We start from the raw sequence: 22,463 nt of genomic DNA on the forward strand, positions 1-22,463 counted from the left end.
CAAATGCACAATTATATGTAATCACATGAAGTTTTCTGAATGGAAATACTAATGTGTTTGCCTTGAATTCTCCATATCTTAGATAATGACCTGAACAGAATCAGTGATTGAATAAAAGTCTTATTGGTTTGTGCTTACCACTGCAGTGGCCACATCAGCTCCGAGAGACGCCCAACTCAATATCAGAGTCAGAACACCGCAGACCATCATCCTGCACACACACCATAAAAAACACCAGTTGATATCCAGTGTCCATGTGTGTCCATGTGTGTCCATGTTTTCATGAGATTCAGCCATGCATAAGCATAATGAACTTTGTGCTTTGTGTTTGTGTGTGATAGAAATTTGGGTAGACAGTACCAAACAGAGCTTGTTCTACAGATTTTGTTGCCTATGAATCTTTATAAACTAAGAGTTTGTACCATATATACCATCACTGACCTCAATTTAGGATATCTCTGATAGCACATTCCCTTTACTTCCACAAGACTGCAGAACACCTCCAACGCTTCCCTTTATACTGAACATGACAGCAAGTGTTCTACACTCAGAAATCCACTGTGCTACTAAATGACACACTTTCTACTTCAGGAAATAGCATGCAGTAAAATCCAGCTGATAAATTAAACAATTACTCACGTCTAAGCTATTGGTTTCCTTTTTAATGTATCATTTAGATGAGAACTTTAATGAAACACATTGTTCTTTTCAGGTGTACAGCATTAAAAGTCAATCTCCGAGAATGTGAATAATATTTTATTTGCTTTTCTTTTCTCTTTGATCTTTCTTTTAATTAACTTCTTCCTATTCAATCTTGTATCATAACATTAAAGGGGGTCATATCATACATTTTTTATTATTATTTTTCTTTCCTGAGATAAAGTTAGCCAAGTTTTTTGCAGCAAAGCAGATATTTTCATACCTAATCTGACTCTAAAATGGTCTTGTTAGGATGTTTTCTAGTTTCATGATCAGGGCAATAGGACTTGTTTTAAAATCTGAGGCTACTTTCTTTTTATATCTTTTTCTTTAATTCCAGTATTCATCATCTCGTGATAACCCAGTGTAATGTCATGTTTGTACTCACGTAGTGAGCAGCCAGCGGGATTGTTTGGCCAGACCCAGACAAGCAGCAAGACAGATGACCAGATCCAAGATCAGTATCAAGAGGTATGTCAACCACCTTCAGAAGGAAGAAAAACCAGCAGATGAAGACTTTTAGAAGCAGTTAATGAACACACATCAAATGATGTGAACAGAGATGCTGACAATAATTCACACAATATATACTGCCAAGTTTGAAAAATAAACATCGTATGATGCAAGAGTGTGTTTGTGTATCCATCTAAAAGAAAAAAAAGAGACAAACGGAATCTTTTAAATTTCTCAGCTGTTTCACTCGTCTTGGGAAAAACAATCCCAGTCAAAAGCATCTCCTCTAGAATTTCAGAAATATCTAAACAGCATTTCAAACTGTTCTCAAATCTGACACGATACCAAGAAAACAAAATAAATACATAAAAATAGGAAACATTTCTCTAATCACATCAGATTCTCTAAAGGCAAAGTTATTATCAGATCTATGTTACCCACATCCCTGTTATAATCTTTTTTTCATGCCAACAATTGTTCCATTTGTTTGATTTTTTTATTTATCCTCACAAATTTTAGGTTGCATTTCAAGTTTTATACTTAAGTAGAACATGACTGAGATTTTCCTAAGCCACAAAAGTGCAGTCGCTAAGAGATAGGATCTTCTTGTTAGCATGTGTGTTCTGCCTAGACCACTCCAGAGAGCTCTCCGTCTCTGGAAATAATTCATAATAGATGAACAACATCTATAGGTATTAATATTTCATCCGCTGAAACCCTGTCAGAGGGGAATAGATGAACGTGTCTCTTCCTATAAACTGCTCTCAGACACATTCACATTATCACTAGCACATGTCAGCTATATTAATATGCTTCCTATCAGATATGAACTTTTCTAGCAACCTAAACGAAAGAATTGTGACATCATCACTTATCAACCTGTCATCTGCAATGTGAACTAATGACAGGAATATGAATGTGGTACTGGCGGATGTTTTGATGGATGACCAGCGGTGAAGCTGGGGCGGTAAATATCATGTGATCTATCGTATCTAACTCGAGGAAATGGCTTTAAATGCAACTATAAAACAGACTGTACACACATGCAGTCATGCATTAGCCGCTGATGGACTACTATGGGGTTTCACTCAACCACACTTAGAGGAATCTGAAAAGTCAAGGATGCATTATTTCATAATGTTTTTGCCTGCTACAAATAAACCTCCATTGCACTGAAAATGTAGGCCTGTTGCAGAAGAGGAACATTATAGAAAGATTCAAGGTGGCAGCTCTCATCATTACCTGTAATATTCCACATATGCTGTCTGATCAGCTATGGCGGCCAGGTCTACTTTCGCCTTTTCCCAGTCAGGAAGTCCAAGCAGCTGCTTCATGATGTTTTCTGACATCTGTTGCATGAACTGCAGTGTCTGCACAAAGTCTCCTCGAGTTGCAAAGATCTCACCCAGTCGAGACAAATGCTCGTTCAGGCCACTCTGCATGCCTCCCACAGTACCAGTGACCTGTGAGAAAATAACACATAGACATACTGTGTATGGTATACTCTACCATATATATTTTAAAGAAACTAGTATCATTCAGAAAGGATGCATTATTTGATCAAAAGTGACAGTAAAGACTTTAAACAATAATCAAAGAAATGCTGTTCTTTTAAACTTTCTATTCATCAAAGAATCCCTAAATTATAATTATCATGTTTTCACAAATATAGTAAGCAGCACAACTTTTGCAGAAAGGTTTCTTGAGCACCAAAGTATTTTCAAAAGGATTGTGTCACACTAAAGACTGGAGTAATCAAGTTAAAAATACAACTTTGCAATCACAAGAATAAATGACATTTTAAAATATATTAAAATAGAAAACAGTTATTTCAAACTGTAATAATATTTCACATTAAAGGGTTTGATTAAACCAACGCAGCCTTGGTGAGCATAACAGACTTCTTTCAAACTATTCCAGGTTGTGCAATTTTCAACCTTGAAAACATTAAGAGCACATTTTCAAATAATCCATTTAAAATAAGTAATTGAAAAGCTTTTAGAGTTAATTTAACATCACTAAATAGGTTTATCTGGCTGATGTGCACATTAAATGCAGAATAAACAAGGACACGAAGACACATGATTTGCTTCTTAAATGAGGTATTTGAGAAAGTACTGCATGAGCACTAAAAAGAGCTGTTTTCTGTGTGAACAGCCACGGAGAACAAGCCGGTTTGTAACCAGACTCGTGTTCCCTCATCCATTCTAATAAACCCATCCAAAAGCTTCATTAAATAGTGTGTTGTGTTAGAAAACCGATGAGGCCAGATGTGTGCATGCACATACAGTACATACAGCATATTTAAAGATCAATAACAGATATATAACAGCACAGAATCAGGGGATTCCCAGTAAAATGCTCTACATCCTGAAATCAAATACTCGTGGCCCAGACTCAATTCCCAGCGGTTTGCTTTAGGTTGTGACATCACTACTTGAGAGCGTAGTGATCTCATACCCAAAGCTGTGAGAAACTCAATTCCACACTGATTATCTAGTTTGACCGGGTTCATTTTTCATGGAATCTTAGATCTCACATCAGCATTGCAGTCTCCTGAATCCTTTCATCTTCATGATGTTCCTGATGTTTTTTTGTTTTGTTTTTTTGTAAGGGTGATTTTGAAAAACATTTTGTATGTTTCTTGGGAATAGCAAAGTTTATTGTGTGGCCCCTCCTCAGTGGGGTTTAATATCTCAGCCGGACGTAATCCAATAAGCCAGCTAATGAACAAACGCTAGACATCTGAGCTGTGTTTCTTAAGCCACAACTGTAATGCATATGTGAGGAAGTGGTTAAGATACCAGACCGAGATTTTTCTCCCAGCGCTGCGGCTCTAATTGATTGTCTCTGGTTTCTGTAGGCGCTGAGCTTCTGCAATTAAATTTGAATGGGAGAGTTGAAGCGTGAAATGGAACACAAGCACTAAGTGGTGCTGCCTGCTCTATATCCAGATATGATTTTCTATTTCTCCATTAAAACTGTGGGGGGCAAAAACAGTAAGACATAAAATGAGAAGGGAGAGAGAGAGAGATTACAAAAAAAGGGAATGATGACCTTACTGCACATAGGTCTTCTAATAATGGATGTGGGAATGTCTGGGGGTTTGTTGGTAGAACTAGTTCAGAGGTTCTTAATATAGTTACTGAGAACCAAAAATGAACAGATAAAGACCAACAGGAGAACAAAGACTGCAAGGAAGTAGTAAGATAAAGATCAGATGTGACTTACAAGCAGAGGTGGGCTGAAACTTGAGCTTTTTAGATTTCAGAACCTGACAATGAAAGGAAAAAACTATCTCAAGAATGACGAACGTTTGATTATCTGCCTCGTGGGTAATGGATAAACAGCTCTCAGCTCCTTTATTACTTTCTATCAATTTTCTCTTGCAGTTAACTGATGATGTGTGTGAAGAATAACAAGAGGATTGTGGGTAATTTCCTTGGAGAGGCTTTCAGTGAATTTTGGGGTTATTTGAAATGGTAAGAATCCCACAACTTTTGCACCAACCACTGGCAAAACTTTCAAAACTGCAGAAGAACAAGCATTCTTGCACCTTTAACACATTTCCAGTATTCCACCCAATTAAACAGTCTAAATATTAGAATATATTTATATTGGCAGTCATTTGTAAGCCGAATAAGAAAACAAGAAGAAAAGGAACAGAAGAAAAGTAAAATAAATATATCAGAAAGGACAATCCTTGATAACAATTCTGCTAACAGTTTAGTAGCTAAGCCAGCAAATTAGCATTCACCTGGGACTCAGTTTTGTTTGCTCTGAATGGTCAGGAGAGGACAGAGAAGGACTGGGGGCCGACAGCAGTCTCAATAGAGCTCTGAAGTGGCTTATACTTCTGCACCTGGAGCCCAGCCTGACCGAGAGCTCAGTCAACCTCCGTCCAGCAGATTGAAAATAAATCACAACCCTTTCAAACAGACTCTGCCTTCAAACTATTTTCCCTTTCTTGAGCGAGTCATTCTGCAGCCTTTCTCCTAAACTGAAATGTCCACAAATGTGACGCTTTAATCTATGCTGTCAAACATTTCACTAAATACTTCTCACTCAAAATCCAAACTCTGCATAAAGTTACATTCAATGAAAACACCGAAACGGTTAAGCAGTCGGCTTGAGTCCAGGAAATGTCCACATTAAAGGAGGTGACCTTCGCAAGCTGAGAGGATGGTAAAAAAATGACCCAGTGCTATGCATCAAGTCAAACTGTGCAGAGAACAGAGGTATTTATAGAAAAACAGAGCTCTGGGTTGACATTCTGTATCCAGTATCCACCATGACAAAAAATCAGAAATATTATTTTCCTTTTCCTGTATTGACTACAAAAGTATTGGACATTTTCAGAATTATTACCTGGAAATTAAATACAGTTAACATTAAACAGAAATCATGTAAACACACTACATGGGGTAAGTTGTCACAATGACCATGAATAGATTTTACATTTACATTACATTTTCATTTAGTCATTTATCAGACACTTTTATCCAAAGTGACTTACAAATGAAGACAGTGGAAGCAATCAAAAACAACAAAAGAGCAATGATATATAAGAGCTATAACAGGTCTCAGTTAGCTTAAACACAGTACACGTAAGCAAGGGCTTTTAAATAATATAATAAATAAAAACAAAACTGATAGAATAAAAAAAGAACAGAAAGGCAGTTAGATTTATTTATTTTTTTTAAGAATAGAATTAGAATGGTGAGTGATATTATTTTAGAATAATATCTTTGAATAAGAAATGAAAAAAAAATATTATGTAAAATTACAATATTGAGAATGAATAATAGTAATAATAATAATGATTTTAATTATAATTATCTATAATACAGTAAAATAAAATTTAATTAATAAATAATTAAATGAATGAATAAATTATAAATGAATTAATTTTATATACATTTTACAAAGTGCACACAACATAATACACATTTATGTAATTTATGTCCATGTTAATCCCTAGATGACTCTGTGAACACAAAACAGATCCACACAGGAAGCCACACAGTTCATTTGCAAGCCCAGAGGGGGTCTTGAGAAGAGGTGAACAAGAGACCTTATGGCCCAGAACCAATAAACCCGAAAACCAAGCAGTCATTGCTCAACACCCCTGCAAAAAAAAAAGTCCTGCTATTCCCTGTTTTGACTCTTTTGAAAGGGCAGCCCAGTGCTTTCAAACAAGAAGAGTGTGTGTGCATGTCTGTGTGTGAGAAAGAACGAGCATCTGTGTGCAGTGGATGCCAAATTAAATCATTGTTTTCAGCCAGGCAGAGCCATTGAAGAGCCTCAATCAGGAAGTCAAAGATTTCCACAAGTGACTTCATCAAAGCCTTTGTTGCAGGGTTCATGGCTAATTATCTCCAATGCATGCTGGCTTTCAGACAGTGGACACTTTGTACCATTTGAAGGACCTGGTCTCTAAGGAGCATTTCAAGAATGGAGGGTCTCTTCTACTTGATGGCAAGCTTAGATAAATGTATTGATGATTCTTGAAGCTAGCTGACATTAATCTGAGGTCGTGAACTGAAGATCAAAAACATCTTTAGTCCTTCTAAGCACCATTACATCATTTTTTCACAACAATGTGCTCTTATCTCTCTGAGGCAGTATGCTAATGAAAATAACGGCTGATTTTTCCCCAAAAGAGAAGTTCCTAGGTCAGTTCTGCCTTTTGGCTTGTGATGACTCAGAGAGTGTGTTGAGGGAATCAAGTTGACCTCAAATAAGTGTGTGCTTCATAATTCAGAGTGAGACAGAAACAGACGCATTAATCTCCATTAATGCAGATGAGGAGTTAATCCTCAACTCCTCAGCAGTGTAAGCGGGCAGATGCCTTCAGTCTCCGTTCAGTTCACAATCACAGCATCAACACTTCCCTGAAGGCTTGTACAACAGGTGTAAGTGAGCTGAACAGCTGTGGATTACTGTTGTATAGCTTGTGAGATGTTTGCACTTAAACTTGCAAAAAACTGTTTTATTAAGATCTATATGGAAGTGGATAAATTTGTCATCAGCTGCTCACTTGAAAATAAATTTGAGGTTAGGTTTGGGTTAATGATGTCATCACTGGAGTTGGGATGATGTCCAGTGGACCTCATACTGACAGTTTCTGGGAATTATGACTTTTTTACTAACAGGGGTGACTCTCAAATTGTACTCCTCATACAACATCTTATAATAGCAGCTGTATGTAATTGTAGAGAAACCGATTGGTAGATGGATGGAAAAACAAATAGGAGGTAAGGAGCAACAGATGGATGGATGGATGGATGGATGGACGGACAGAACATTGGCTGGATAGACAGATGACAGAACAATGATGGATGAAAGGATGGACAGACAACAGAATGATAGACAAACAATGATAGATGGATGGATCGATGGATGACGGAATGAGAGAACGACAGATAGAGCTATGCACAGACAGAATTATGGATGATGGATGAACGGATGGATGAGAGGATGGATGGACTGAATGATGGATGGAAGAACAGACAGAACAATGAACGGACAGATAGATGGAACTACATGATGGATGGATGAATGAACGGACTAAAAGGAAGGATGGAAGGATGAATGGATGGATGGAGGAACAGAGTAAATGGTGGATTGATGGATGCAATTACAGAATGATGGATGGATGGACAAACAGAACGATGAATGAATGGATGAATGGATGGACAGAACAAAAGAATGACAGACAGACAAACAGGATGATAGATAGAACAACAACTGATAGATAGATAGATAGTAGATAGATAGATAGATAGTTGCACGTAGCTGCATATATCATCAGCGGCGTCCTTGCTATTGCAAAGGGATGTCAGAAAATCAATCATGCACTCAGTGGGGATCCCATGAAATTTTAGCAGCGCCGATTGGCAAAAAAAGGATTTAACAGGAACAGGCACCTGACCTGGATATAAAGAACATCTGGCTGAGGTTTAGTTGGAAGGAACGCTTTGATAGAAAGTGCAGAACTATTTGTGGGGAGGGAAGAGAGATAATGGAGCCTTTAGAGGGAGTATATTTGCTTGGGAGAAGTCTGCAAGACTATTGGGACACTTCAGCTGAAATCAGTCAAGACTAAAGTTGGTCAGGGAGTCAAAAACTGTCTCAGGGTGTTATTAATAGTCAGTGCTGCTATATTTGTGCTTACCAAACTGTCCACTCCCGCCAGCGTGTGATTGGCATTATAGAGAGAATAGGTCAGCTGGTACACCCCATCATTGGTTTCACTGTTTCCATAGAAACCAACTCCCACGGCAACACTGAAAAGTCACAAGGTGAAAAGTCACAATTAGTTCACACATTGTAATCATCAGGTCCTTACAGAATAAGCACATGCAGAAATCCAGTATTTCCAGAAATCTAAAACACTTGTCATTCACAAAGATATACACACGTCTTCCTCCTTGCGTGATTTTTATTAAATATTTTGGCTGTTTATATCATGCTTTTTACTTACCATTAAGCATGCTCATTTACCATATTTATTTACATGGCTGAAAAACATGGAAAAAAGTAACACAATTGAAGCTGGTAATAAATCGTGCTTTATGCACTTGGCCTTCACCTTAAGCAAAAACGTACTGCAAGTATCATAGTATTATTGTTAATATTAACATTTCTTAATATTTATTTCCAGCTTTCCTTTTTTAATTAAATGTAAGTAATTTATACAGTCATGTCATTATTATTAGTCTTTATTTTGAAATGGCTTTAATTTAAATTTCTTAATTCAAATTTCAGTTTAACCCATTTTAGTCACTTATTTCCAATGCAACATTTTTTTTTATTTTTTTTTATTTTTTTTTAAGTTTATATATTTCATCTAATATTTATAGTTTATTGTATTTCAGCTACCAACAAAGATTTAATAGTTTTAGTTGACTATATCAACCATATTATAAAACCAATCATCAACTGGGATAATCTGAAGTTGCTGAGTAAGCCATGTCAGAATATGTTTCTTGAGCTCAAATAAACATCATTTTGGAATGAATAGGCTCTATGTGGATCTCAAGTTAAATGACTGGAAAATAAAGGCGCTGTGGTAGGATGGGTAGTGCACACATGCCACATGCAGGTCTTTAATATTCAGCAGGAGCCGTACTCAGCCAGAGGCTAATGTTCCCCAGACACAAATAACATGAGGGTTGAGGAAATGACAAACAAGATGTTGCCTTTTGCCAGCAAGAACATTTCACATTACAATAAGGTTCATTAGTTAACATTAGCTAACTACTGTAGTTAACATGAACGAATAAACAATACTACTTTTATTATTACTGCATTTATTATCTTTATCTTAGTTAATGTTAATTTCAACATTTACTAATGCCTTATCAAAATCAACAGCTGTGCTTGTTAACAGGTAATGCACTCGGAATTAACATGAAATAACAGAACAACTGTATTCTAATTAACTAACATTAGGAAAGATGAATAAATACTGCAATGTATTGTTGATGTTAACACTAACTAATGGAATCTTATTGTAAAGTGTTACCTTAATATAATTAAATGTAAATATATTATTTTTATGCAGTTCCATGCAACATAAATCAAATATTAAAAAAAAGAAAAAGAAAAAAAAAAACTAATTTTCCAAATAATATATAATCCTACAAAGCTATTATAATCAGAGCATGTGAGCAGAGCAGACAGAAGCGTCATTTTACGAATGTTGCCATGTTACAGCACACTTGCGCTATTGCAGACACATGCACATTTAATCATTTAGCAGACGCTTTTATCCAAACGACTTACAAATGAGAACGATAGAAGCAACCAGACCAACAAGAGAACAACAACAGTATACAAGTGCCATGACAAGCCTCAGTTAGTCTAGTACTGAACACATAGCAAGACAATAGAAAATAAAAAGTAAGTGCTAGTATTAGTTGGTCAAGTGCTGGCGAAAAAGATGTCTTTAGATCTTTTTTGAAAACGACTGAAAAGACTCAGCTGTTCGAATTGAGATTGGGAGGTCATTATTATTTTTGGCTCATTATTATGCCCATTTTCTCTTGCGGACAAAACCAAAAATTTCATTTTCGGCCAATAATTTTTGCCGGATGAAAATTTGATGCATCCCTACTATGAGGACAAGAGAAAGAGATAATTTTACTCTGAATCTTACATTGTAGGAGCTTGTGACATATCTGAGTACTAGAATGCCACAGAGACTTTGGGCTGGTAAACATCCACCTACTAACCATCCACAACACTCTAGTATCAAACTGGCAAGTTTTGGACAGTCTCTACAACTGTTTGGGCTGTATATTAAAATTTACTGCACTGACATATCCAGTAATATTGGACTGGTGAAGACATACCCATGATAATTCACTGCAAGCATCATTTTCTTTTGTTGTTGTTCACTACACTGCTTCATAAAATCAGACAATGGTCCAAATGTGGACTGGTCGCAATCCATTTGAGATAAATACCATCTACAATACCAGAGAAACAAGTTAATGAGTTTGTGGCATGAAACAAAGAATATTAGCATGAGACTGCATTCCCTCCACCCCAAGCCATGATCTTCTCACCAATGGGAACAGGAAGCATCTCACATAGAAATAATGATGTCATCAAAACAGCCAGACTCATCTCTGTTCTTGGTATTTGGTTCATTAGCCCCCAGATACCCTATAAGGTCAATGACACTGCACAGGAAGTGAAGTCATATCCTGCAGTGCATTGTTCATATAAGCTGCCCTATAAATTCTCTTCCTGACTGACCCTCCTTTGTGTTTAACTTGAATTCGACATTTTGGGCCCGTAATGAGCAATGAGTAATGAAATGAAAAATCTGTTCTCGGGCCTGTGTAAACTGAAGAATTGAGAGTGAAGTGCAGCCTGGAACAAAAGACTTTATTAAAATTATGGGAAGACTGAATTATCATTAGCTGGATGCCTCTAGCCAAACTGTGTCATTCTCCTGATCCACCACCAATTTAAAAAGTGCACAGGAAAAATGAGCTGCACTGGGGAGGGGAAGGAGAAAAAGAGAGATACATGCTTTCTCATAAAAAAAATGGCACTTAAATTGGCAGATTTGATTAGCAGTATTTAGGGGTGTGAAGAGACAATTATCTCACAAGATGAGACACGAGACTGGGTTCACAAGAACGAGATGAGTTTTTTAGCCTTTTTTGAAGGAATCCTCAATAATGAAATATATAGGGGAAAATAGTCTTTTATTCAACTGAAAAACACAAAAAGCAAAAAAAAAGCAAAAAAGGTAGGTGCTTTTTGAAATCAACTTGTACTTTACAAAATTAAACTTTTATTTTAATGAATTATATGCAGCAATAAACAACATCTAAACTACATCTGCGAGATTCTGGATAAATTGAGATATATAATAAAATATATATAAAAAAAGATTAGAAAAAAAATAAATAAATGAAGGGGTCAGTGTCTCAATTCATAAAGACCTGTTCGGTTTCTCAATTGGAATCTTTTGAATGAACGATTCAAATTGCAAATACTTTATAAAAGTATTTCTCTAGTTTTGATTTATTTAATGCATTCTTGCTGGGTTTTAAAATTATTTTAAAACAGTATTGTAAATTTTACCATTCACTCACTAAAATGCACACATGGCATATGAACAGTTAGAGTAACAGCTACAATAACACATTTAGGAGTCCTTAAAATAGAACCAAAGTGCTAATGCTATCATTTCCACAAGAACTTCAGTGCCTTAAGATGCTTGCTTTTACATTACTTTTGGTCAAAAACAGTGCCAAAAAAAGCTCTACTTTGGCCTCAGAAACCAGGTCTGAAAGCAGGCACACTAATAATGGCTAAAATATTGCTAGTGCTTTTATCAATGATGTAGGAAAAAAGAGAGTGAGATGGTTTCCTGTGTTGAGTATGGATTTTAAAAATAAAATTGGACTCTGTGTTTGCTTGCTTTAATTTAATTTTTATTTTTTATTTAATTTTTATTTTTTTTCTTTGCAAAATGAGGCATCTTTCACAACTGAATATGATTTCTGTATGTCCTTAGAAGTCTCCTCCCCTGAGGGGAGCAGCGTTTCGTTATGAAGCATTTGCGCTCATTCATTCATTCATTCGTAGGGTTCTTTGTTCATGAACATCAAAACAAGATCCCCACATTATTTTGTAGGGGGTGGACAGGCTTGTTTGCTGAAGCTACAACCATCTGTCAAGCCATTTTGGTCCTGCATGATTCATTGGAACATGACTGATGAACACCACATTGGTCACTCACCCTCAAACTGTAGGCCACAACTTCCTGCTTCATCAAGTTCTTCAAAATAAAAATACTACACAAGGACACAATAGCAGTAAGTGTGTGTGTGTGTGGGGGGTCAGTTTCCTTAAAAGAAAGGAAGGTAAGAAAAGACACTGATTTAAAAATGTTGTTAGATTACACAGACACTTTTATGAAACTATTAACTTTTTATAAATATATTGTAGGTTATGAAAATATATATAAAAAGACAAGTAGAAAGTGTGCTGCTCTACAATCATCGCCATCAACCATATGCTGAGCAGTGGGTGTCAGGAATGAGCCTTGCACACGCCAAACAGGAAGCTGACAATAGGTTACAGATGTCAGAGAGCAGGTGTGTGTGTGTGTGTGTGTGTGTGTGTGTGTGTGTGGCAGAGAACTGGTGTCCACATACACAGACATACACAGGTGAAGCAGAGCAGAGCAGGCAGAATGGATTTCTCTCTCTCTTCTCTTTTACCTGTCAGTGAAAGCTATTGTGAGATATGTAGAGGTCATGCCATGAGGTGGATCATGAATCACACGGAGGCTCTGAAACAATGACAGCCACAGCATGTGCAAGACCTGTCCTTTTACAACAGAAAAATAGCAATTTCAGATGAAGTCAACTCAGTTCTATTAATGGATTTTTTTTGCCTGATTTCACTATTTTTTTTATAACTGTTATATCTGTATGCTAATTTTGATATTAAAACCACTGAAGGCTATAGTCAGTACTAGTTTATTGATTTACATTTCATTTTACTTTAATCAAAGCAAATGAAAATGTTCTTCATGTTGTGATCGAGCGGCAACCTCCTGCTCTCTCTAGTGAAGCCAATAAGGAAGTGACTAAAACTGCAATTCATCAAAATTGAGAGTCAAAAGAGAGTCAATCCCATAGACTCCCCATGTTAAAATGCCCAACTTTACAGCAGAAAAAAAAACATGTTTTCAGCCTGGTGCAAATAAATGATTTTGGTCTATTTAGCTAATTTTGCCCTTCATGACAACTGTGAGGGGGTGAATTTTTTTTATAACTCATCTGTTTAAATTATATTAAGCCTTAAAGTTCTGCATAATTAAGGGCATGGCCACTTGACTGACAGGTGAATTGCCACTGCTGTCAAAGCCGTCGCGCTAGGTGGGCGTGGCTTCACCAACCAGCTCTCTCCCTTTTGCCCATTTTCGATTGTCCGGGAGAGTCACGCGGTGACGCGCTGCCAAGATGGCGACGGTTCGCTCTGCACACTTTAGGCTTCAAAAACTCTCTTCAGGAGTCTACGGGTGACGTCATGGACACTACGTCCATGTTTTTATACAGTCTATGGTTGTGATCTAAGGGACTTAGAAAAAAAAAAGAGCAGTACATTCAAGCACAGGGCATCCATGGCAACACATGCCATAGATTAACTGAGCATTTACATACTAAAGAAGAGACTGCCATTCAGCAATATAATGGAGAAAATAAGAGAAAGATTCTCACATTATGTAGTCACAGTGAGACCCTCTACACCTAGAGTGGCATCATGGAAAGCACCATTTGCAATTAGGGCCAGTTTCACCTGCAGAAAATACCAGCATTTGAGTGTTGTTGCTATTAATTATTTTCATTAGCTTTGTTTAAAAAAAAAAAATAATAAGTTTTGAGTTCCGAAAGTTACAGTATGTTTTGATATTACAATAAAATTGCATTTCAAAAGATCAAAAACATTTTAATTCCTCATGATATGACCCCTTTATTTAAAACACTAAAACAAGTCAAGACCTTTTTTAATGGCATTTAAATTTGGCCAAACAAGATTTACATTGATCTGATATTAAATTGTTCAAAACAAATCCAAATTTATTAGAGATACATTTTAGATTCTAATACCCATCACCTCACCTGAGAACATTCTAGGACCCCTATAGAGCTCTATCACATCACACTGCATGACTCGAGACCCTCGCTGAGACAGAGAATTGATTTTGAGCCATAAAATCAATTGTCTATCTACTTGCTCACCTATCCATCCAACAAACCAAGCAAACCTATGATGTGCTTCTGGACACTGCAGAAATACTTCTGCTACAAACTACATTCATTTTTAATGTAGATGAAGTCAGCCTTGCTGAGACATCCTGCCCGTTTTAGCAAAACCCCATAAATAATAGAAGGGGAGGTTAGGGGTGTTTAATTTAAAATCTCCAAAGATGACTGTACAGAAAACGCAAAACACCAACAGACAGACTTCAGTGAATGATCAAGTTATAAAATACAATGCCAGCAAGGTGACATGGATGAAAGGTTCCACAATCCATAACATACTTTTATGCTGATGTCATCTGAACCAGAATATATTAGGGTTGGGTGATATATATATATTGACTAATACATACATACTAATATATATATATATATATATATAATTAAATTATATTTTGATCCCCCACCCCTATTCAAGGTATGCAAGCCTAATTCAGAACTATCAGCCAAGATGATGTTCTTCTTAGCTGTGGCATTCAGACTAAATTTATGCTGTTAAACTCGGACCACGTTTCTGCATTTAACCCAACAGTGGGCTCTGTTTCACCACAAAAGCGTTCAGAATACCAACAGTCGTAATGCTAACTTAATAAGATCCACACAGATGAGTGTCATGGGACTAAAAGAGTGGATGGTGTCTCATAAACATACGCGCATTGATAAACACACATTCATATACAACACAAACTAATTCAATTGAGCACTTTAGGACTCAGCATTTCTCCAGCAGCGCTGGGATGATGTAACAGCTGAGATAGTGCCTGCTGGGAGACTGGAGCACGGAGTTAGATTAGATAACTACCCTTCTGCTATTAGCATGTCAAAGTAACAACTGCTTGCTTTAAGAGAGCTCTGTGTAGTGAAGCTCCCAAGAGTTAAGTCCTTGAAGGTCTGTGAATGTAGCTGTCTGCAAAGATATCCTTTTTTGCAGACCAACTCATGACTACATGAAACCAAAACTGACTAATTCCCTACGACTGTCAAGATTTAAATGGGTCATCAGATACATTATAACATTTTACATGGTGTTCGCATATAAATGTGTCTTAGCAGTGTGTGGACACCACCACTACTGATGGTAAAAATCTATTCACTCCTTATTTTATTCCACAAAAAACCTAAACAGTCTCAGTTACAAAGCCGCTTTGATTTTCTGCGCAGTATAATGAACATTTTAACCAAAGTATTTTGCAGACATTTCATGAAGACCCTAAAGAATCAAAAACATCATATAACAGTACTGGGATTAGGATTTAAAATAAAATGCTATTAATACTAATCAAATTCGATATTACAGTTTGTTTTTGCTTTCTGAAGACTGGTCTGAAATCAAGAGGTTAATCACGATTGCATTATTTCTCTCAATTTCAATATTTTATCTAGTAATACTATCTTGGAATCTGGTAAAAGTCAATATAAAATGAAAAATCTATTTAATAAATGCATGCTATTGATCTTATTATGAATGTTTCATCAATGCATACATTTCATTTCTCCAATTTTTATGTTACCAATGAACAACCAGAGCACTGAACCAAGACTCCCTTCATTTTTCAACTAATTTTATAATTTTCACTTGCATGTTTTCATAGTATGGAAGAAAAAATAAATTAACCGAAATTACACCAATATATTAACATTAATAGTGGGTAAAAAAATACATGCTGTTAAGTTTATACAAAGTAAATATTCTTCAGATAATATCCCAATAGTTTGCTTTGACTTTAGTACAATGACAATATAAAAGCAAATTGATTTTGAAATCATGTCTTTAAAATATCATGCTTCATTTTTTGGAAAAGTTGGAAAAGCCCTGACATAAAACAATAAGAGACTCATACATTTCAAGTCTTCAGCAGTCATAGAATAGTAATTTCTTCATTGATAATCTTTATTTTGCACTGAACTTTTATTTTCTATGTACTAGCTCAAAAATGTAGGATGGGAATGAAATTTAAGAAATGCAACAGAGGGGAACTTTAAGGTAACCAACCTACATTTCTGTTTATTATAAATACAACCATTACATGGCTTCAAAAGACTTCAAGTGTAGCATACAAGTCATATGGACTCCTTTCTTAGTTCTCTTATGGTGTTTTTTGGTCCTTTTTGGAGCTTGACAGCCATGTTCACTAAGACCTGTAGCTGAATGCCGCTTCTGGATGATGGAGGCAGAAAAGTGCACAGTGTCTGAGCAGAGGTCAGAGGGCCGTCTCAGAATGTCCAAGGCTATTTAACCCATTGTTGAGGTCTTAAATCCTAGTCAGACTCTGAGGGTTCCAACAACCCCTCCTCAAACTTAGACGTGATGGACAATGTGGCCCAAAACAAAACTAAAGTGTTTCTATCACCGGTCAGTGGTATTGTGTTCAGACAGGAATGCAGACTGCTCTCTGCATCCGAGCACAGAACAGCGCTACCTGAAGTGACCCAGTGAACCAATGTTGTTATAGAGCAGGAGAATAAACCTGACAGCTCAGTGTAATGAAACTCTGGGAAATAAAATGACAGCAAAGAAGAGTGTGAGTGAGATACAGAGGCTGTGATTCTTGCTTCACAACAAAAGGGGTCAAAACTTGATATATATATTTCAAATAGTATAAAATGTATAGCATAGTATAAAAATGTTTTACCTCATATTAAACATTAAACTAGATTTTTTTAATTGTTTCGGAATGTGGAAAATGTTTTGCTTTGTGAAAATTACAGAGTTTTCATAGCACAATGAACTCAATCTCAAAATATCAAGGACAATTTGATTTTTTCATGACATGACCCATTAAACACAGAAATGAGGCAGTTCTTCACATCGTATATATTATTTCTCTGTTTAATCTGTTAGTGTTCTCAGATTCTTCCTTTTGTTACATGAGTACGTACAGTTTATTTACTCGCTGGTTGTTTTCTTCCTCCAGACACTGGCCTTTAAAATGACAAGGTTACATCAGAAGTAACGAAGCATGTTTTCTAGAAACCGTGAGAAGCAAAGAGAGAGAGAGAGAGAGAGAGAGAGAGCGCAATGGAAGGAGACTCAAAGAAAAAAAAAAAAAAAAGATGTGGAACATAATGAGGAAGATGTGTCAGCCAGAAGATATGAGCTAATTTGCTTAAGGGGATTTTTCTAGTATTTGCCATGTCGATGAAAAGCTTTCTCATCACTCATTTCAATACTGAAACTTGTGCGACAGATGACAACAAAGACCTTCTTAATGAAATCTTCCCATGCCAGAGACCACAATGAATATATAACCACATAAATCTCCTATACACTTAAAGTGCTTCACTATGCTGCCTTCATCTTGAGCGGCTATGTCCTCTCAGCGTGAGAACGGTGGGTGGTACGTACCAGCAGATGAGTCCGGCAGCAACAGCAGTCCAAGTGACACAGCAGGAGTTGGATTTCTTACTTTCCTCTTCCTCCTCATCCCTCCGACAGCAGCACAGGCAGCTCAGGTAGATGGCCAGACACAGCAGGTTCACACCGAGCCCAGCTGCAGCTACACAGCCCAGGAAGATGAGCGACTGGAACACACAAATAAAGTTCCATGACCAGTCAAGTTTGTAGTTAATGAAGAATGAAGTCACAACCTTTTATTGACAACAGACAATGCATTACACTGTTATAGTCTCCGAGTATTTAATGGGCGCACAAGACAACACTCTGCCAATGCTTGGTTGCCTACTACACAATGTTGTAAAGGGAGCATGATATCCATTTTTTGGCATTGAAAATGGTATTAACTGTGCTGGAAACCTTCACCCAGACAGGAATCAACGGCCTTTAAGCAATGACTGAGAATAAATATGACAACTGATGGGGCAGCACAATTATTCAACAAAGCCACACTCATACACACACACCATGTCGTATCCCATCCTGCTCTTGGCTCTGAAGAGAAAGTAGGACAGCTATAGCAAGCAGCCCAGAGTCCATATTTGCTGCATCACCATCCCTGTTTCCTGTGTTGTCTCTGTCTCTCTCATTTACATCCAACATTCTCTCTCATTCTGTGGGTGCTCGGGCATCCTAAGACATCTGCTTCACTCCCATAACTCTAAGACTAATGAATCAACCCCTCTACCCACAATTCCAGTGGCTGCATTTATGTATCAAAGAACCAGAAGACAAAAGAGTTCTCTTACAATCTATTCACAAAGCTGCGGAGACCAACTTTAACTGAGTAACAGACAGAAGTCTTAAGAGTAAGGGCTGGGTTGACCTCGCTGCTATGGATGATGTCAGCATACTTACTAACTATGCACACAGTGATATAATGGTCTCTGTCAGATATTTATTGATAGAAATATTGTAGAGGGCAATATTATGTTGCCATATAAAAATAAAGGTGTTAGAATAAAAGTTTTTTTTTTTTTTTTAAATGCAGGCCAAGTGTCACTAATTAAACAAGTAAGTTATATTCAGCTAATTGTCAGCCTAATTGTCATTAAAAACGAACAAATGTAAAATGCTCATGGCACTTTTAAGCTATTTAAAAGCGAGAAAAAGAAAAATTCAAACAAATTAAAAACGAACAATTGCTTAATGCCGAATTGCAGCTATTTGAAAGTGAAAGCAAAATGTGCACACAGCTTTTACAAGCTATTTGAAAGCGAAAGACAGCGAGGAAAAGACATCATATGACCCCTTTAAGTGAAATGCATGATGAAACCTACAGTGAACAGTGTCTCATTTGAGTCACATTGTCTGGAAAAGATGAGTCTGTGTCTAAGCCCCTCCTCCACCTTTGAGGATGGAGAATTCCCATCAGGCCTTTGTGAAGGGCAAACAGGGGTTGATGAAGGTACTGTGATGAGGAAATGGGGGGAGGAGGTACGCAGACTGCCACAGAGGGGTCTTATGGGAGGGGAGGGGGACATATTAGGGAACGAGTGTTTACCAACTAAGAAGTGGCGATTTGAGAGGTTGTGTTGTTGAGGGATATATATATATATATATATATATATATATATATATATATATATATATATATATATATATATATATATGTGTGTGTGTGTGTGTGTGTGTGTGAGGGGGGGGGGGGGGGATTTGCTAATCAGCAAGGGGAGCAGTTGTTGTGGAAACAAGGGGAGGAAGACTGCCATTATGTTTAATGCTTTTGGACAGAGACAGAAAAAATACTCACACACACGCACACACGCGCGCACACACACACGCGCACGCACACACACACACGTGCGCGCACACACACACAGACACACACACACACATGCACAAGCATCACCATGGCAACCTCTAGCTACTTGCTGCCCGTGTAGTTAAGTCCTGGGACAAAGTGAAAAGAGGAATTATCATAGACTATTTTAATGAAGCTGTGTGTGAGTAAATGGCTGGAATTACACTGATTAAATCCCATGATCTTCGTGAACTATGAGAAACTTGTTCTATCTGACAGAGAAAAGCCTAGAGATCAGTGGCAGCTGGTGTAAGATAAATTCTATATCATATTAGCAAAATACAAAAAATAATATCTATAGTAATTGTTCAAACATTAAGAAAGTTGTATACACACAAATTCATATTATAGTTTGAATTAAGTGATTAGTGTTTTTTTCTTTTTCTTTTTTCTTCATCTAGATGAATTGGCCATTCAAAAAAAAAATTAATGGGGTGTGACCATGATTTGTTTAAAAAATAATTAATTTCCTAAACATGCTTCACATTAACAAAAAAGGAAAAGACAACATTTGACCAGTAATATTTCACAATATTACTGTTTTTACTCCATTTCAACCAAATAAATGCAGCCTTGGTGAGCATAAGATATTAATATAATAAAAACGTTACTTAAATGTGTATTTTTATATAACAGTGTGCTTTTTCTTTAGTCAGATGGATGCAAACCAAAAGATAAAATTAGTCATAACAAAATTATCATTTCTGGAATGACTGCAAAAGAACAGTTTTGTATTATGTAAGACTAGATAAAATAAAACAAAAATCAAGTGGAGTTGTTCCTGGTCTTGACTTTATCTTTGTTTGAATAACATATAGCAGTTTTGCTAATAACCAAGCCAATATATCTAACACAGTACAGCAAAATAATGTCACATCTCCCCTGTCACATACAGAATATCTACAGGTAAAGAAATGGAGAGGTGTAAACAAGAAGGATAGGAAGGGAAGAGAAAAATATTGCTTGTGTGTGCAAGAGAGAAACTGACAGGGAAGGAAGATAAAGCAAGCAATAAATATTCAGAGCCATAATTATGAATATAATAAATCGCTTCAGAATACATTCCAAAACTATATAAACAACACCCATGTTGCAGCCTTATCTGGCCTTACCGGTGTTCTCTCTGTCACAAACATACACACTGGCACAGCAAAACTGAGTGTGTAATTATAACAGTCAAAAAATTATAACACGCACACACAGAGGTTGCGCATTAATACCAGGGACACTTTAATAATGGAACAGCTGCATTAACCTCTATGGAACTAAAGCAAAGAGGAATTATTTACACACCCCTACCTTTCTTCCCCAAGCTATTTCCACCCACCTATTCCCTTGTCATTCAAAGAGACGGGTCACAACAAGACAGAGATCTATTTTTCAATTAGCCACCGCTAATGCTTACAAATGTCTACAGCACAGAGTTCCCACACCTTTTCACCAATGCATTTCCATGGCACTTTCATCTGTTTGTGATATTTGTAGCCAATATTCAAGAGCTGATCCCTAGTAAATTATATACATTATATATAACTTTCCTTTTCATGTTCAAGGTTGTATTCATTCAAGTAACAAAAATGATGAATACCACTTACTAAGCTTGCAAATGTAAAAAAAAAAACAGCGCCCAGTGAAGGTTGAATGACAGAACCGTATGCAAATTTGACTAAAATGTGTACTAAAAGATGCAGAAGTGTTAGGGAAACAATTGATATTCCTTCCTTGACCACAGAAAGGTAATTTCTAAAAAAAAAAAAAAAAAAAACACATAATGTTTTAGAAAACATTTACTTTCTCGATAATCATCCTTACAGCAAACAATTCACAAGTTATGTCAATGTTTTCTATCAAAACCCTGAATAACTCTTAATTTCCAGTAGGGCTGGGTGATATATCTAATATTAGCAATAATATTGGAATAATTTTGACGACGATGTAAAATTTCAAATTCAAGCATACTTTCCCAAAATAGCACACCAAATGTCCAAAAGGTAGAACATGTTATTGCGGACTGCTCTTCACTACTACGTGAAAACTCATGAGTTAAAATCCCGTAAATCAGAGTTTCGCTGTTACATAGATGCATTTTCTTCCTGGTGTTTTGTTTAATTTAAGCAATCTGGCATGCATGCGCACGCAAACGCTTGCTCTTCATTGCGGAAGCGACAACGCAGATGATCTGAAAAACAAACAAGCTGGAGTTTAGCGATCTCAATCATTTAGCCGGTCTGTGTTCTGTCATGAGATCTCGATTCTGAAGGTAGATTCTGAAGGTAAGTCTATAATGGTATTTTCTTGTAAAACATACTCCAATCTGTTTTAATTACAACTGTCAATTTATTTATTTAGTTTTTACATTCTATATGCAAAATTGGTTGTGATTGTTGTTTCATGTCGAGTTCTTTAGAAGGTGGCATGTTTTTCTCTGCTTGTAAAGACTATGAATGTATATAAGGGGAATGCTGCTGACAGGTCTTCCATAATGTTGTTTGTTTCAGCTCCACTGTGGATAAAAAGCAACCACCCCGTCTCTTCCGCTTTTTTGTTTTCCATCACTTGTATAATTCAATTTCTGCAGTCCATCCATCTTATCCAAGCATATAGAGAGACGTCTATAAAAAAACAGGCGAGACAAGGCCGGGTGGGGAAAGAAGATAGGACAGTAAAGAGGTGGGGAAACACAAAAGTGGAGCTAGGAAGAAGGGTGGAGAGTATGGTGTGAAAGAAAAGAGGCACAAGGGAGGGATAAAAAGGGTTGAAACAGGATTATGGGGAAAAAGTGGCACGGCAGTCTCCATGAAAGAGAACAAAG

The 22,463-nt window shown here is 36.7% G+C and overlaps 1 protein-coding gene across 4 annotated transcripts in view; it reads right to left on the bottom strand.

The window, feature by feature from the left end:
- Positions 1–22,463, bottom strand: part of LOC127969212 (protein tweety homolog 2-like) — a 43,225-nt gene that overhangs the window by 10,936 nt on the left and 9,826 nt on the right. For all 4 annotated transcript variants that reach the window (XM_052571026.1, XM_052571029.1, XM_052571027.1 and 1 more), the window contains exons 2-6: positions 17,800–17,975; positions 8,330–8,441; positions 2,395–2,615; positions 1,088–1,183; positions 139–211 (exon numbers count right to left, since the gene is read on the bottom strand). In XM_052571026.1, the coding sequence (XP_052426986.1) occupies positions 139–211; positions 1,088–1,183; positions 2,395–2,615; positions 8,330–8,441; positions 17,800–17,975 (678 nt within the window). The remainder of the gene's footprint in view (positions 1–138; positions 212–1,087; positions 1,184–2,394; positions 2,616–8,329; positions 8,442–17,799; positions 17,976–22,463) is intronic.

This window comes from Carassius gibelio, chromosome B12, assembly GCF_023724105.1.
Source record: "Carassius gibelio isolate Cgi1373 ecotype wild population from Czech Republic chromosome B12, carGib1.2-hapl.c, whole genome shotgun sequence".
Classification (NCBI taxonomy): Eukaryota; Metazoa; Chordata; class Actinopteri; order Cypriniformes; family Cyprinidae; genus Carassius; species Carassius gibelio.